Below are 17,150 nucleotides of genomic sequence, written 5' to 3'. Positions count from 1 at the left end.
AAGAAAAGCACAACGAAAAATCTCACACATATTGTTCAATCTGCTCACACACACACACACACACACACACACATACACACACACATACATACCGTGAATGGGGTCTGGCTGTCAGTTTGTGTTTTGTCAGCAGCTCCAGTGGGAGAGAGGCCATTTTTGACAGTTGGCTGGAATGGTGTACACACACACACACACACACACACACACACACACACACACACACACACACACACACATACACGGAGCCAAGCTATTTCCTGTTTTCTTATTTCACCTCCATGTGACCTGAAATGTTCAGCGTTCACTGTTTTCCTCTTTAGTGCTGACACACTCTGTTATTTGAGCACAACGTCCGTCTCTAACTCGACACTCTGCTTTATTCACACTGATCGCACCTCCTGGGTCCAGTCCCTTGTAATGACCACTCAGGCCTCTGGGGGTCACTAACATGCCTTTAAGACTCCTCTAACAACACTGTGCACTTTATTAGGAACACCTGTACACCTGCTTATTCAATCAATTATCCCATCAGCCAATCACGTGGCAGCAGAGCGACACAGGTCAGGAGCTTTAGTTGTGGAGGGTGAAGCTTCTTCCCGACTGTGACCATTAGTGATTAGTCAGAACGACAGCAGCCGTTCAGTGACGTGCAGTCATCACATAACTTTGTGTTATAAAAGCTGAACAGTGGACGCTACGTTACAACAAGGATGTAGTTCTGGATGTTCTGATCATGCTCATTAATTATTTTAAGTCGCTGCACTAATTGTGATCACTCCTGAATTTTAGACATAGATACCTGCACAGACTCACTGTTTGTTAGAGGAACTTTAATCAGATTCTCTTTAAATAACATGAATTCTGTATCCAGTCACACTGACTTGTGGTGAATACTTTCTTTATTTTATTTCTTATATTTTGTTTCTTGAACTTTTGCCATTTTTATTTTTTATGATGTAAAGCATTAAGCATTTCTTTATCTGTGAAAGGTTCTACACAGATAAACTTTTACTTACTTCACCTACTTTCTCATGGTGAATGTAAACGTAGCTCTGGACGGTCTCTGGCTGTTGTTGACTCATCAGGCCCCAGAGACTTCCTTCCTGCAGGTGTCCTGAGGTCACTACTGCTGGACTGCAGTGACGGACTGGGGGGGGGGGGGGGGGGGTGTAATGTTTTCACATTAATTTTGGTGCAGTCAGTTCAGTCGAATCAGCGACTCGCTGCTCCGAGCATTTGATTCCATGAGAGAGAAAGTTATTTTCTCTGTTACGGAACATTTTTAACGTAGATTTAGATCTTTACATTATTGTTTCCAGTGTCACTCCTGAGCACTACACACCGTCTGGCTGTATGACGACATCTTGACGAGAGGGATGACCTTCAATCCAGATGAAACAGGTCAATTAGTTCATACTCCTGTAGGATAAATCTAAGCAGATTACAAATGAGACAACCCCCCCAGGTGTGATGCACCTGGGGCTTTTCCCACAGCTATAAATGAAGCTGCAGGTGGTCAAACCACCAAGCTAACACCTGCTAACACCAGCAATGTGAAAGGCTTCTCTCAGCATGAACTCCTGGGTTAAATGGCTCAGCAGTAGTCAGTGATGTAAACATGACACCCAGGTGAACACTGTAAACACACCTGTCCAGCACGGAGCTGTTAAACCAGAAACACAGCGGCTACATCTTCCGCTGAGAGGGAAGTGCAGCCCCGGAATAAGTTTGAAAAACACTCAACCACAGACTGAAGCTTCTCACACGGAGGCTCCGACACTCGGGAAGCTCCGACCCGGGGGTGAGACGTGACGGCTCCGTCTCACCAGACAGCACAACAGTTTGAATCTGTGTGTGTGTGTGTGTGTTTGAATCTGTGTGTCTGTGTGTGTGTGTTTGAATCTGTGTGTGTGTGTGTGTGTGTTTGAATCTGTGTGTGTTCGTTCACCCACATTTAATAAATCCTTTATTCGCACTCATTTTGGTGTAAAATGAATATCAGTTGTGAGGCCGGCAGCAGCTGAGACCGGTGTTTACATTTAAAGAATCAAATCTGTCGGGAGGAAGTAGAGATAAGGCGAGTAATGGCCGCTGGTTCACCTCTACCACTCCCTTTTACTCTACATGAAAGTCATGTGACCTCAGCTGGACGACACGAGGGCTGTTCAATGCTTTTAACTTCCACGTGTCCCAGTCAGGTTCGTCACTTTTTAGTGTCCCCTGGAAACACCTCTCGTGTTGCGTCATGTGTCCCGAGTGGACCTCGAGTTAAAGTTATTAATGAACTCTGGTTTAAAACTCATAGAAAGAAGTGAAGTGAGTTGGTGGCACAAACAGAAACACCAGTATATTTAAGTTGAGATCTACATGTGGAGTTTAATAACGAGATGCAGGCTGAGGTTTGGTTTCCTAGGCGAATATCATGATTCACTTTTATTAAAAGCATCATAGCTACAATTCATCATACATGATGTCTCCAAAAAAAAGGAAAAAAAAAGAAAAACCCAAAACAAAAAAAGACACACACCAAAAATAAAAGAGGGAAAAAAAAACATTTACATGGTATGTCTGTAAACTTCAAGGCTAGATAAGAATTTTGAGGTAATGCTCTTCAGCTTGCTGGCTAAAAGTAACAAAAGTCCATTTTTCAAGAAAAGTAGCTAAGTAATAAAGGTACCTGATTATTTTAACTCTTTAACACCAGTGCATCAACAGGAACAGAGTGAGACAAAATTGATTGCATTACTTATTTGTCATCATTTACAGTTTTAGTTTTGTTTTCTATTCATACGACACTTGTGGTTATTCATATAGAGAGAGAGTGTGTTGGGAGAGTAATGTTGGAACATTCAAAAGCTGCCTTGGTTATTGCTGTCTCAGCATTCGAGAGGAGAACGGGTCTTCCAGAGAGTTGAAACTCATCACCCCACCCCCCCCCACACACACACCCCCCCCTCAGTCCCGGTTCTCCCTCTCTTCATCTGCTGGGCTGGCTGTATTAGCAAATGTTAATAAGACCTGGCCACAGTGTGTGTGTTTGAATGTACTTTCAAATATTTGAACCACTTGCGGCGCTTGATTCATCTCAGACACTTAAACTGGCCTCAGGAATGGAAACAAATCAAACACCTGTCGCGCTTTTCAAGTATTTAAAACTTAAACCAGAGCTGAACTTCATATAGAAAAAGTTGTGAGTTTCCAACTCTGTTGAAAATGTGTCTCAGTCCTGTCTTGGCCAGGCCTGGTGTCAGTGTGTGACTAGAGCAACAGTCTTTAAAGAGAAGGTCACTAAGGAGCAGCACTTGGTCTGGAACTACTGGGATGTGAAGGAACAAAACCTTAAAATAAAACAAAAAGAAGGATTTTTAATGTGGCAGCGACTATTTCATGTGCGCCCCCCCCCCCTTTAACGAATAATCCTGAAACCTCACATCCCTGTGTGGACCTCCGCTCCAAACCCATTCACAGAAAAAAACCTCCAAACAAGGACGGCTGGTTTTCAGTGGCTGCAACGGACCAATCAGAAGGCCCGACCGGCGGCAGACCCAGCCCGCCTGCCGCTCCCGAGCCACGACCAGCCGCCTCGAGAGAGAGAGAGAGAGAGAGAGAGAGAGAGAGAGAGAGAGAGAGAGACAGGATTCAGGTGTGGCAGTGGAAAGACTCAAGATTGGTACTCAAACAGTGTGGGACTGGGTTTAACACAGTATTGGTTCAGTGTGCACGTGCACACGCACGCACACATACACTCAAAGGAACACGGCTGGTAGGGAGTCCTCCTAGAAACAGTCACATGATAACGAGGGTTTAGGGGGTTAGTGTGTGTGTGTGTGTGTGTGTGTGTGTGTGTGTGTGTGTGTGTGTGTTGGGATGTGTGTGTTGTGCTCGTCAGTGTGTGAGACTGAGTTTTAGGTCTAGTTTCCTTTTCCTCCTCAGAGTCGACCTGGTCTGATATGTGAGAACTAAAAATCTGCTCTGAAACAGAACAGCTCAAACTCCATTATCCACAATTCCTTTTGCAGCAGCTTTGTCAGACAGACAGCCGGTCAGCTGTAATGCTGTGGTTTTTTTTTTTTTTTTTCTTTTTTGTGTCTTTTTTTTTGTCTTTTTTCTGTTTTTGTTTTTTTGAGAACCGGATGTTAGAGAACGCGTCGGCAGCGGCGGGTGTTTCTTCTCCTGTCGACGAGACGCCACCGACAAACGACAACAAAACAAACATTCCAGACGAAGGAAGCAAAAATCAAAAATTAAAAAAAAAAACAAAAAAAAAAAAACACAACAGATCTGAGAGCTGAAAGCAGCAATAACAATAATAATGATAATAATAATAATAACAATATAGTACTGGTGGAACCGTGTGTGGTTCTGTTTGAGGGGTTGTGGAAGAGAAACGTAGACAGAACCCAGAGAGAGGAACAATCTTTGAAGAGGAGCCGAGCTCTGAGCGAGCGGCGGCGAGGACCCTGACGACACACGAGCAGAGAGACTGAGCTCAGACACCTGCCCTCTGACGCACAGTCAATACACCTGGCCCAAAACAGACAACAATGAGAGAGAGATAAATCATCAACAACAACGTAAAGAAAAAAAAAAAAAACAGGACTCGTAATAGTTTGGATATTTCTGGTGGAGGCGTGTAAACGTGGCGAGGGGGGGAGGGGGGAGGTCAGAGGTCGGAGGTGAGGAAATGTTCCAGGCCAGTCACTTCTGTGTTTTATTTCAGTCACTCTTGTCCTTCTGCGGTGACGCCGTCGCCTCCTCTTCCTCTCCTCCCATCCCTCCGTCCTCTAGAAGGGAGTCGTCGGCCTCGCCTCTCGTCTCCTCCTCCGCTCCCTCGTCCTTCTCCTCGGCCAAGTCACTCTCTCCTCCGCCGTCCTCCTCGTCCTCGTCCTCGTCCTCCTCTCCCGGAGCTTTCATCCCCTTCTCCTCCTCGTCTCTCAGGGGGTTCGTGGACACGGCGTTGCCCCCCAGCGCTCCGGCCATGGCGCTCTGCAGCTCGGCCAGGGTGGAGGCGGTGGGGAAGCCGGGCAGGCTGAGCCCGCCGAGGCCCGGAGGTAGGAACATGGAGGGGTAGAGGAGGCCGGGCGCCATGGTGGAGAGGAGGAAGGGGTTGAATGCCAGAGAATTGGCGGACATGCCGGCCGCAGCCAGCAGGGCGGCGGCATCGCCGTTGATGGATGCCTCAGCTGACGAATCAATGGCCGGGATTTGAGGAGCTGCGGTGACATCATTAACTGACTTCTCCACGCCCTCCTCGCTCTCCTTCGCCATCTTCCTCTTTGCCTTCTTCACTCCTTCATTTCCCTCGGCCTCCTCCTCCACCTCCTTCTCTCCCCCCTCGCCGCCTTCTCCCTCTTTTTCCTCTCCCTGTCTCTTCCTCTTCCTCTTCGTTGTCAGCGCTTCGTCGCTCTCTCCTCCCTCTCCCTCCATCGTTCCGTTTGTGTTCCCTGATGCGGCGGCGGCGGCAGCGGCGGCGGAGTTGGACGCAGCGGCAGCAGCTGCGGCTGTCGCCAGGTTACCGCCAAACAGCCCGCCTAGGCTGAACATGTTGGGGAGGGCGGCGGCCATGTTGGGCAGGCCTCCCATGCCGGGCAGCATTAGGGGCAGCATGGAGGCGGCGGCGGCGCTGGCAGCGGCCTGCTTGGGGTCGGTGGGGGCAGGGAAGGCCATCAGACCAGCAGCCAACTGGAGAGACTGGAGGCTCTGGAGAGAAGACAGGTCCATCCCTCCAAACAGGCTGTTCAAGAGCAGAGGGTTGATGCCTCCTGGAGACACACACACAGAGACACACACACACAGAGAGACACACACACACACACACACACAGAGACACACACACACACACAGACACACACACAAACACACAGTAAATATGGCGCTCTATAACCTTTAAGCACAAACAGACTGAAATGAAACGAGTCCTTCACTTCTTCCTGTCAGGATCCTGAACTCTCTCAGTTCTCACTTTAAATTATATATTTTTATTTTAATTTTTAAATTCAGTCATTTATTTATGCATATTATTTATTTACTACAGAAACTGCAACATAATGTTATTTTTTATCCATTTTATTATCTACTTATTGCAGCTTGTTGTTCCTTGTATTGATCACTGATCATCACTGCTGATCATCTCTGACACATAACTAAGAATTCTTGGGATTAATAAAGTTGTTTGAATCTGAGTCCATCTCCTCCTCGACCCACATGCAGACTGTTGGCTCAGTTTTCCGCAGTATTTCTTTTGTACCTGCAGATGAAGCAGCAGTGGCCAGTGATGCCTGGGCGGCCTGAGCAGCAGCTGCTGCCTGGGCGGCGGCTGCTGCCTTGGCAATCTCAGATTTGGGTCGTCGCCCCCGGCGACGGACACCCTCTTCCCTGACGACGGGGCCGGTCAGAAGGCGATCGAACATAGCTTCTGGGAGGAAACCCTGCGGGGAGGAGGACGGCAGGTTAGAAACTCCCAGCTGGAGCCAGAGGAAACAACAATGCAGCAGGTTTCAGGAGAGATGTTCAGCAGCTGCACAGGTGGCGTCTCACTCACCGACTGTTTGACGATGTCTGTCCAATCAGGGGCGATAGAAAACTCTGGGTTCTCTATTAGCCATCTGGGAAGCTCCTTCATTGGTGGAGCCATGGCCCCGCCCATCTAAAGAACAGGAGGATGAAATGAGTTTCTCTTGGTGGGGGAAATAAAACAAACAAACAAACAAACAAACAAAAAAAAACCAAACTAAACTAAACACGACCAAAACAATAAAAACAAAACAATAAAAACAAAACAAAAATCGATGCATGTAGAAACACACAATATCAACACACAGGCAGTGACCTCGACACGCCGCTCAATCAACACTTTATTACCCACGATGAAAAAGCAAAAACATGTTGAGAAATTTGTGCAAATGTATAAAAATCTAAAAACAGAATTCTAAAATTTACAGAAAGTATTGAGGCCTTTAACTCAGTCCCTTTAGCAGCCACCTCAGCTTCACAGGAAGTCTCTACAGGCCTCGCACATCTGGATTCTGATTTATATTATTGAGCTGACAGAGGTTGTTATTGATCATGTGGGTCTGCTGGAATAATATAAAATATAAGGTTCCTTATGACTGTATCAGAATATTTTCCATAGACATAATGATTTATTTTTCACATCTAAAAACGGCCCCGCCCCCCCGGCGTCCCAACACACACACAGACAGACGTTTAAAACTTAAACTCCATGAATATAGTAAAACACACACACACGGAGATGGACCCCGATCGGGTTCTAAATGCATCATGGGTAAATAAAGCAAACACACACATCTGAACACACCATCACCCACAGGAAGGGTCAGAACATGTTTTCACTTTGTCATTATAGGTTATTGATTGTAGGTCGACGGGCAAAACCAGCAATTTTATTTCATTTAAAAAAACAAACATGTACAACAGGATCGAATGTGTAAAACAGGGGGCGGGTCTTGAAGACTTCCTGAACGCAGAGTTACCTTGCGTCCGTTGCGTCTGTTGACCACGGGCACTCGCTCGTCTCCAGTCAGGGTGTTGATGTCGATCTTGTTGGGGTTTCGACAGCGGTGGCGCTTCTGTTTGGGCTTGGAGAACTGAGACAGCAGCAACTCCTCGCTCTTCTGCAGCAGGGAGGTAACGGAGAGTTAGAGATGATGAAACTGCTGTTAACACTTATATACTAAAGGTTTGAAGGTGGAAAGGAAAGACAGAGGAAGGAAGGAAGGAGGTTCTTTACTGGTGTCAGTCCAGCCATGTCCATGGTGTATGTCGGGTGCTGCCTCAGCCACTCTCCCAGCTCCTTGTTCGACACGGCCGCCTCTTCCTCCTCCAGGCTGCCGGAGGCCAGAGATCTGGCGCTGGGGCTCTGCTCGGGCACGGTGAGGGATCTGTGGGCACGGGCGGCGTCCTGAGCCGCCTCCGCAGCTGAGGCCTTTGTCCCGTCAGCATCATCCTGAACGTTCAGAGAGCAACACAGAGGAAGACATGGATTTAATGTAGATTCTTATTTACAACAAACAACCACATCCGTCAGTGTGCGGCGCTCTCCGTACCCCTCCAGCTCTCTTGTTGCTCATGAACAGCAGCTCCAGCCCCTCCACATTTTTCCTGCGGCCCCGCCTCCTCCTCATGATGGGCAGGTCGGCCTCCAGCGAACCGTTGGCTCTGTGTCCGGAGGGCGGGGCTTGCTGCAGCAACTCCATCTGGGCCTTGAGGGAAGGGCTCGTCACCAGGGCGCTGGGGAATCCGGCCAATGAGGGTGAGGCCTTGTGGTGATGCTGCATACACTGGGAAACAAAAAAGATCCCTTGGTTAATAAACCTGAATTTATTTGAATAGAAATAATATTGATTTTTGCAGGTGTGGTAATATAGCTCCTAATAATGAAACGCACCTTGGTGAGGTCTATCGCCTGGCTCTGGGACTCGGCGGCGGCGTGGCTCTCCCTCAGCTGAGCGACCATCTCCATCAGGTTACGTCTCTTGGCTGCCCGCTCCGCCTCGATCTCGATCTTCCTCCTCCTCCTCCGCCGCCGCGGCACCGTCAGGCTCAGAGCGCCCTCCTGCAACATCAGGTCAACAGTCACACCTGTGTCTCACTGAGGAGTCACGTCACGTCGTGGTTACTGGTACTTCAGAGAGCGCCGATGATTAGCGTTAATGACATTAGCGGTATCTTTGATTCCACACACAGAGAGCTAACAGGCTGGACCAACAGTCACATGTCTGAGGGTCGGACACAAACACTCACAGGAATCTGCGGCGATAGTGTTTTATCTTCACTTCCACTGTAAGGCGTGTGGATGCCCGCCAACGTCAGCTCAGCCAGGCTCCGCCTCTGCAGTGGGCTGTCAGTTGCCGTGGCTACAGCTGCTGCGGTTACTGCGGAGCTGTGCCCTGGCAACAGGTTGCTGGGGAAGTCAAAGATGTGGCGTCTGTTGACAGGCCACTTGCCCTTCAGGACGGCCTCGCAGATGTTATCCATCCTGTTAATCATCACTCGATCCTGAGGAGGAGAGAACGGAGAGAGAGGTGACGCACGACACCTCAAGGCGCTCTGGACAGACGGTCTCAGTTTTCTTCTTCTGTACTTTAAATACTGAAATAATTATCTCTATTCCTAATGTTCCTGTTTTGTATTTTTAATATATTCGACTGTATTTTAGGAAGAAGCAACCATCTTGATTAATTCATTATAATGCAAAATTTCACTGAGATTCTGTTTTCACTCAACAACTAGTTCCACTTTGCTGTTTTTTTCCAATCGTGGTTAAGCTGCTGTCACTTCCTGTGCAGAAGTTTCACATTAAAATCCTCCCAGTGGTTGAAATGTCTTTAATACTGACGTGTACGTTATGTTTGTTTTTATTAAAGGAATCTAGAAAATAACAGAGAATAACTTTGGAACCAGACTTTCTCAGTGAGCCGCCTGTATCCGTTCTTTCACACTCACCTTCGGCCAGAAGGAGAAGGCGTAGGTGCGGTCCTGTAAGGCCTGCAGCGCAGACGTCTCGGGCAGGTCGTCGGGGCAGAACCCGTCTCTGGTTTCGTCGCGGGCCGACGTGCTCAGAGACGCGATGCTCTCCTCGTCGAAGTTCTTCTGCTCCGACGCGGCGCTCGCTGCGCAGGGAGGAGAAAAGCCATTTTGTAACTCTTAATTAAAAAGGGTTTCCTCTTCATTACCAAGGGATCCAAACTCATTTCATTCTGTCGCCCTCTCTCTGGAACTGAAGACTCATTAAAACACTGCCAAGTCATGAGGGGAAACACCAGAAATAGGCCCGTGGTCAAGCGTGGTGTCAGCAACAATGGTGGCCGACATCCAGGACAAATAAACATGAACAATAGGAATTAAAAAAAAGGGACAATTAGAGTAAGACTTTGAAAACATCCGTTACCTTCAGCCTGAGAGGATTTCTCTGATTTGTCGTCTTCGTCCATCCTGTCCTCCTCTTCCTCCTCTGGGCTCTTCTCCGTGTCGGCGGACTTTGGAGATTTGGGAGACTCGGGGTTCTCCTTCTCCTCCCCGTCCTCCTCCCCCACAGTCTTGTGGTCCGGTTGTGCTGTGGGGGAGGACTCGGGTTGTTCTGAGGTCTCAGCGGTCGTCTCCTTCTCGTCCCTTGGAGAGTCGACAATACTCGAGCTCTTCTTCTCCTCCTCTGTCGAGTATTTATCTTCTTCATCTGCTGGTTTGGAGGTCTTCTCTTCTTCTCCGCTCTGTTCCTCTTTCATCTCTTCCCCCTCCTCCTTTTCTACTTTTGTCTGGGCCTCCTCTTCCTCTTTCTTGACCTCCTTTCCTGGCGAAGCAGCGGTCTCATCTTTCCCTTTTCCAACCTCTCCCTCATTGTTCTTCTGTTCGTCGGGCGTTTCGGTCTTGGTACATGGAATGTCGTCGGTATCTCCTCCCTCCGTTTCCTTTTTCACCTCCATCTCTGTTTTCCCTTCCTCAGTCTTCACCTCTTTCGCTGCCTGAACAGCAATTTTGGCAGCAGCTGCAGCGCTCGCCAGCTCCGCGGTGGAGAGGAGAGGTGCGGCGGCGCTTTCTGCCGCTCCCATTCCGGCCTTGGTGCTCTCTCCCTGGGCCACAGCGCCGACGCCGGCGCCTCGCTGGCTGGTAGAGCGCTGGTGGGCCTCCAGGAAGTCCAACGTAGGGTCATTTAAGATGTGATAGTCTGTCCGGCTCACGCCGTGCTTGGAGGCCCCCAGAAGGAGGTCACGGTCATGGCGGCCACACTCCCACCACTCCGGGAGGTCTGAAGATGGCTGGCAGAGCTTGAGGCGCTCAGAGAGCAGGGGGTGGGGCAGGACCTGCTCTCGGATGCGGCGGAGCAGCTCGATGCGGTACAGGGTGCGAGAGGCCCGCTCCTCCGTGATGGGGTCGATGATCAGGGTCGGGTCTGGGAGTTCTGATGATAAGAGACAGAGACGGTCTTTAAGTCTTTAATAAGAACATCTTTCTCCCGTGCAAACAAACTTCCCTCGACACGTAACAGCGGCCGGCGTGTTTCCTCTTACCTGTTTCAGTCTTGACCTGCATCCTGCAGACACGTTTACACATGGCGATGAACGAGTAGTAGTATTTCTCCAGGCTCTCGTCCGTTTTCTTGTCCAGTCGGGCAAAGGCCCTGAACTGCGTCCAGTCAAATTTCTGCCGCTGGGTGTCAAAGACGACACCGAAGGTGGACACGACGCGGTAGAAATCAGCCTCCTCACGACGAGTCCATCTGACGGAGAAACACGAGAGAGAAAAGGTTCAACTAACAAAAGTAACTTCATTTTATTCTTCAGTTTTTTAGAGAATCGTGTTACAGTTTTAATTTAATGTTGTGTTGACTAAACCTGATCATGAGAGTAAATGTACCTCTGTCTTCTCTCATGGTAGTACATGGCTCCGTCAGCCATCAGGGAGCTGGCGGTCATCACTGGCGAAGTCTCTGGCATTAACTGTCCACCTTTGGCAAAGTAAGCGCCTCCTTTCGCCAGATATGGGCTTCCTTCTGTCATGAACACCGCCGCTCCATCTTGGATGTAAGCTGCGCCGCCTCCTGTCTCAGTAACCACGGGGACGGAAGGCAGGAACTCCCTGCGGCGACGGCGGCGTCCGTCCGGCCGGTTGAGGGCCTCCTGGCGGAGCTGCTCTCTCCGGTTGGAGCGCTGGTAGGCCGTGATGAGGCGGCGCAGACGAGCCGTCAGAGCTGAGGCTGCTGGCCAATACAGTCGCTCGTTGGGGCCCGAAGCTCCGCCCCCAGTAGTTGCACTTTGATTGTTTTCACCTGATTTAGCTACAGAGACGAGAGAGTGACAATGAGGCAAGAAGAAAAACTCACAGCTGTTAAAACCGAATAGTATCTTCATCAGGGCCGTGACATTAAAACACACGTTTTTCCATCTTTAACGTTGTATTTCGTGTATTTTTTTCACTTTGAACTATGGTGACGTGAGTTTTGTGGTTTTCAGTCTTTATCATTTGTATAGAATCTAAACTCTGCTGTTTGTGCTGAACACTGACTGATAACTACAGTTTCGTGTTCAGTTTCTGACGTGTGAATAATTCGGCTTCACTTGCAGCTTTCAGCCGTTTACCTTCAGCATCTCCCTCCGCGGCGTCGTCTTTGTCGTCCAGCGGAGAGTTGGTGAAGTCGTCCATCTCATCTTTGAAAGGCATTCGCAGTGGCTTGTACTCTGGATCCTCATCCTCACTGAAGGATCGAAGAGACAGACAGAAAATTTTACTTTCCATCTGAAGGAAGCGGCAGACTTCCACATTTCACAAACTTGCGACTTTCTGTTGTGAAACTTAAAAAAAAGCTCTGAAACCAAAACAAAAAAGGGACAAAGAACAGAGTAACAAACCAAAGTAAAGCTGGAGGTCGACTACACCTCCTCTCATTGACTCCTCTTTCAGGAACTGGAATAATCGTGGCTTTTTGCCTTCGTTTGCTTAAAATCATTTATTGCTCAGACTCCAAGGATCCACGGCGCCGACAGGAAACGTCACAAGAGAAGTGGGAAGAGTTCGAGTGGGAAAACGGGGAAGGTGCAGGAAAGTGTAGGAAAGGGGGGGGGGGGGGGGGGAAGCAAGTGGTCAGTGAAGCCTGTTCTCTTACCCCTCCACGCCATCTGCCATCATGTCGGAGCCCCTCTGCTCAGCGGCGATGGCCTTGGCGTCCGGCATGCCCACCCTCTCCAAGAAACACAGGGAGGGGTCGGCTCGCATCGAGTTGTACTTCTCATATCCTGAGGAGGAGGACGACAACAACAACAGAAAGGTGAGGAAGATACAGAAGAGACTATAAAATGTCCGTCGGTAACCAATCAGAGAGAAGTTCAGCTAGTTTCAGGAAGTACTGGTCAACACACAGAGAGCAACACAATCTCCTCTTCAACAGGAGGGTGAGAGAGAAGCTGTGCCTTCTAGATCACACACACACACACACACACACACACACACACACACACACACACACACCATCCATATTAAATGAAGGAATAGACAAAAACTGCAGCAGAAGGGCAGACCCCAGGAGCCAGCTGCTGACAAGACAGACAGCCTGTGTGTGTGTGTGTGTGTGTGTGTGTGTGTGTGTTTGTGTATGTACACTCGCCTCAGTCCTGCATGTGTGTTTGTGTATGTGTGCTTATCCAAGTGAGCCTGCAGGTGCTCATTTGTGTCAGATAGAGAGAGAGAAAGAGAGAGAGGTGGGAGGGGGGGAGAGAGGATGAAGAGGAAAAAAGTGTGTGTCATGAAGTCTGTGAAACTGAGCTAGTGGGTGTGAGAAACGTAGTGTGTGTGTGTGTGTGTGTGTGTGTGTGTGTGTCCGTTAGGGGCGTTCAGGCAGAACAGATTAGAATGTGCAGGTCCTACTGAGACACATTGGGAACGGGGGGGTGGGTGAGTAGGGGTGGGGAGGTGTGTGTGTGTGTGTGTGTGTGTGTGTGTGTGTGTGTGTGTGTGTGTGTGTGTGTGTGGGGGGTTTTTAAAAAAACAGGACTATAAGAAATGAGGAGAGGACAGGAGGTGGCTGCTGGGGAGTAAAGGGGGCACGCCGCCTCTCCCATCCCTCCGTCCTTCTTTCACACCATCACAGTTCAATTAGGAAAAATGTTGGTAACCTCCTCTGTCACACACACACACACACACACACACACACACACACTGTTTTGTCTGTCCTCCGCCACCACGTAAAGGCTAGTGAATGAGGATTATGATTAACTATGGGTGAGTCCTTTTGTATTCCTGTGTGTGTGTGTGTGTGTGTGTGTGTGTGTGTGTGTGTGTGTGTCCTAATAGACTCATAGAGGGTGGTGATGGAAAAATTATGACAATTATGCCAAATTAATATGAATGAGGGTCTCCGCGCACACAACAATTACCCTCATCCGTGTGTCACTGGGAGTCACATCCAGTCTCACAAGTCAGCACCCAAAGGTGGGTCACGGGCACGTTAACACAACCGGCACGTTTTCCAAATGACGATCCAAAATAACAGTGAAGAGATCTGGTCATTATAACTTTGAGATGAGCTTTTTACAACATTAACACCTGTGACACCTACACACACCTACACACACACCTACACACACACACACAGTCGTTGCCAGTGGTAAAACCAGCAATCAATCATACTCCTGATAGCACACTGAGCCTACCAGCTGCGTACCGCTATCGCCATAGCAACACCAATCAACTGGTGGCAGCAGAGGTGGGTGGGATGTGTTTGTGTGTGCACGCTCACCCAGTTTGACTACGATGTGTGTGTGTGTGTGTGTGTGTGTGTGTGGTTGAATGATGCTCACTGGGTCGGAAGCCACTGGAGTGAGTGAGTGAGTGAGTGAGTGTGTGAGTGTGAGTGTGAGTGTGTGTGTGTGTGTGTGAGAGAGAGAGAGAGACGGCAGCCATGTTGGAAGAGTTGGATCTGTATGAAGTACGTTTCTCACCGTGTTTGAAGACGCCGATGAGCAGGGATTTGTCGGCCTCGCTGTCCCACCAGTCGGCCGGGACCTCGGCGTGGAACGGCTGGGGGATCCAGATATCCAGCTCGCTGCGGCAGACACAAACATATCACATTACTGATAATCAAACTTAACTGGTCGTGTGTGTTCAATTTGCTTCGGTACGGCGACAGTCTTGTATTTCAATAATCATAATAATCATCGTAATGAGGAAAAGAGAAAAGGGGACAGCAGAAATTAGATTACCATCCATTTGTGCTGTAATCAGATTGTGTAAACTGTCAGCCACCAACCAAAGATAAAAACTATTTTCCTACAAATTCAATTAGTATTAATGTGCAAACAGCTGGGAGTTGTATTCCGTTACGGTTTTGCTCAGTTACGTCGTGCAGCCGCACCTCGAAGTGAAGACACCTCAATATTTAACCTTCACAGCAGTAAATTACACGCAAATTGTGATCTAAACAGGAAGTACCGCTTTGGTGGCATCCGTTTTGTTGTCATGGAAATGTCAATCTGTTAATGATTCGGAGATTAGAGAAGCTGACAATAAAAAGGTGAAATGGAGGTTTGGAGAAACGGAACGTAATCACTGCACCGAAACAAACTTCGGTGTTTATCCTCCAATACTACTAGAGATTCACCGATCAATCGTCAGGTGATCGGAAAAAAAGTGTTCAGATTATCCCAGATTTACACTCATGTGCCGCATGATGGTTCACACACACACACACACACACACACACACACACACATATGCTGTCGCCGTGGTGAAGACGCTGCACCTGTAAGCCGTGGATGAACAACCACCAAAACCTAAATCAGACACTTGAACACATCACCCCGCCAAACATGTCCGACTTCAAGAAGCTAGCAAAGCAGCTAAATGTAGCGCCACGCCGCTGACCTCACTTCACCACCGCACTTCTCCTACAAACCGTTTGCGCAGCCGTCAGTTATAGTTCTTTCTCCAAGATGCTGCATCTGCTCCCGGCAGCAGGATCAGCGCCACGGCGCCGCGTCCTGACAAATACACCACGATGGAAATGCGATAGTCTCAGAGAGAGGCTAAAGAAACAATATGTCCACTGATATTATTTTGGACACGGTCACCGGCGTTACTGTTCTGCTTCTAGTGGTTTACAGTTCACTGAAGGAGTCGTAGCAGCAGAGCCTCGGTTTGTTTTGAGCGAGCGAGAACTTTAAAAGATATAAAAATAGTGTTGGGGACTGGTCTCCCCCAAATAAACGAATTAAGTGGAGAAACAAACCCCTGTATTAATGTTGATTAGTTTGACCGAGGAGCTACGAAAACTAAGAATGCGTCAACAACAGTCCACATGAGAAGAACGGCTGCTTCATATTTGAATTTATAAAAACATCATGTAGCTAGAACGGTGGTTGGCTGCAGCTAGGAGACCGCCTTCAAGGTCAAACAACAACCAACAGTTTCTATAAATGAAGATCCTCACACACAGTATGATCGATTACACCTGGAGAAACAAAGTGAAACCTGAAGGTTTGTTCAAAGTCGAACTACTGTAAAACTACAAATATTCTAGAAGAATGAAATGGCCTCACAACAACAACAACAACAACAACAATCTAATTCCAACGCCACCCGTTTATTTTACACTTAAATCACCTCAAATGTCAAGATTACCGTTTCTCAAAGTCTAGACCTGCAACATCAATTCATGACAGCGTAACCTGCTACGTGCAGCTCGCTCGGCGGTGGACAATGTCAGACGGAGGGCGCCGATCTCCTTGAACAAGATCAACACAATGGAAACAATGTAGAAAAATCCATTATTGATGTTGTTCTATCCACAAGCAGAGGAATCATTTGTTGTTTTCTCTCTGGAATATTCTTAAAGATTTCACAGCATTTATTAATTAAATTAGTCTCATTTAAACGTTTGACTTAAAATCTTATAAAATCTGATTTTACTATTTTCCACAATTTCTTACTTTCACCGTAAATGTATAAACATCCCATCAACCTTTATTCTTTGATTTTATAAGGATCTAAAATAAAATCTACACATTATACCGTCACAGTAAATAAACTCTACGAGGAGCTTGCAGGTGTCGCTCACACATTTCTGAAATTACAAAAACCCGATCAACCAAAACCAGATATCTGGTCAAGAACAGCATTATTCATGCATGGAAATAAAAACAGTTTCTGCAGGATAAACTCTGTGTCCAAACAAACAAAAATCCTCCATTATGGAAATATGAAAAATAAATAAAGAAAAAAAAGAAAAATGGTGCTTCCTGCTAGTTATGAAGAGAAAGGGTACAATACACAATGGACGTAGAAAGTCTGAGGGTGTCAGGAGGAGAGAAGAAACCGGGAAATAGTCTCTTATCTCTGCAAACAGCAGCATGCGCGGTCTTGGCAACGCACACATACGCGTGCGCGCCAAGACTGGCATGCTAAATCCCCCTGGCATATGTTGGCATGATAGCACCCCGTATGCTCACGTCTGGTGTACACACACACACACACACACACACACACACACACACACACACACACACAGGGTCTGTCACAGTAGCCATTGGGTGGGGGGAGGGAAAGAGGGGAGGGGAGGGAGTGGGAGAGATCAACATGAAGTGCATGTGCTCCAAATTATAAATGCATTCACATCTGGGTGAAAGGGTGATGGGAGAGGGGGG

The 17,150-nt window shown here is 48.0% G+C and overlaps 1 protein-coding gene across 1 annotated transcript in view; it reads right to left on the bottom strand.

Moving 5' to 3' along the window:
* Positions 1 to 2,400: 2,400 nt before the first annotated feature.
* Positions 2,401 to 17,150, bottom strand: part of chd7 (chromodomain helicase DNA binding protein 7) — a 71,125-nt gene continuing 56,375 nt past the window's right edge. Inside the window, exons 27-41 of the mRNA XM_023404059.2 lie at positions 14,451 to 14,554; positions 12,620 to 12,749; positions 12,096 to 12,211; positions 11,374 to 11,794; positions 11,028 to 11,236; positions 9,911 to 10,918; positions 9,466 to 9,632; positions 8,764 to 9,018; positions 8,408 to 8,575; positions 8,067 to 8,300; positions 7,751 to 7,966; positions 7,494 to 7,634; positions 6,542 to 6,646; positions 6,248 to 6,428; positions 2,401 to 5,762 (exon numbers count right to left, since the gene is read on the bottom strand). Of these exons, the coding sequence (XP_023259827.1) occupies positions 4,717 to 5,762; positions 6,248 to 6,428; positions 6,542 to 6,646; positions 7,494 to 7,634; positions 7,751 to 7,966; positions 8,067 to 8,300; positions 8,408 to 8,575; positions 8,764 to 9,018; positions 9,466 to 9,632; positions 9,911 to 10,918; positions 11,028 to 11,236; positions 11,374 to 11,794; positions 12,096 to 12,211; positions 12,620 to 12,749; positions 14,451 to 14,554 (4,501 nt within the window). The 3' untranslated portion in view covers positions 2,401 to 4,716. The remainder of the gene's footprint in view (positions 5,763 to 6,247; positions 6,429 to 6,541; positions 6,647 to 7,493; positions 7,635 to 7,750; positions 7,967 to 8,066; positions 8,301 to 8,407; positions 8,576 to 8,763; positions 9,019 to 9,465; positions 9,633 to 9,910; positions 10,919 to 11,027; positions 11,237 to 11,373; positions 11,795 to 12,095; positions 12,212 to 12,619; positions 12,750 to 14,450; positions 14,555 to 17,150) is intronic.

This window comes from Seriola lalandi, unplaced genomic scaffold (genome assembly GCF_002814215.2).
Source record: "Seriola lalandi dorsalis isolate HSWRI2012SDOR001 ecotype SW California unplaced genomic scaffold, Sedor1 jcf7180002054208, whole genome shotgun sequence".
NCBI classification, from domain to species: Eukaryota; Metazoa; Chordata; class Actinopteri; order Carangiformes; family Carangidae; genus Seriola; species Seriola lalandi.
This window is presented reverse-complemented; position numbering and strand designations above follow the sequence as displayed.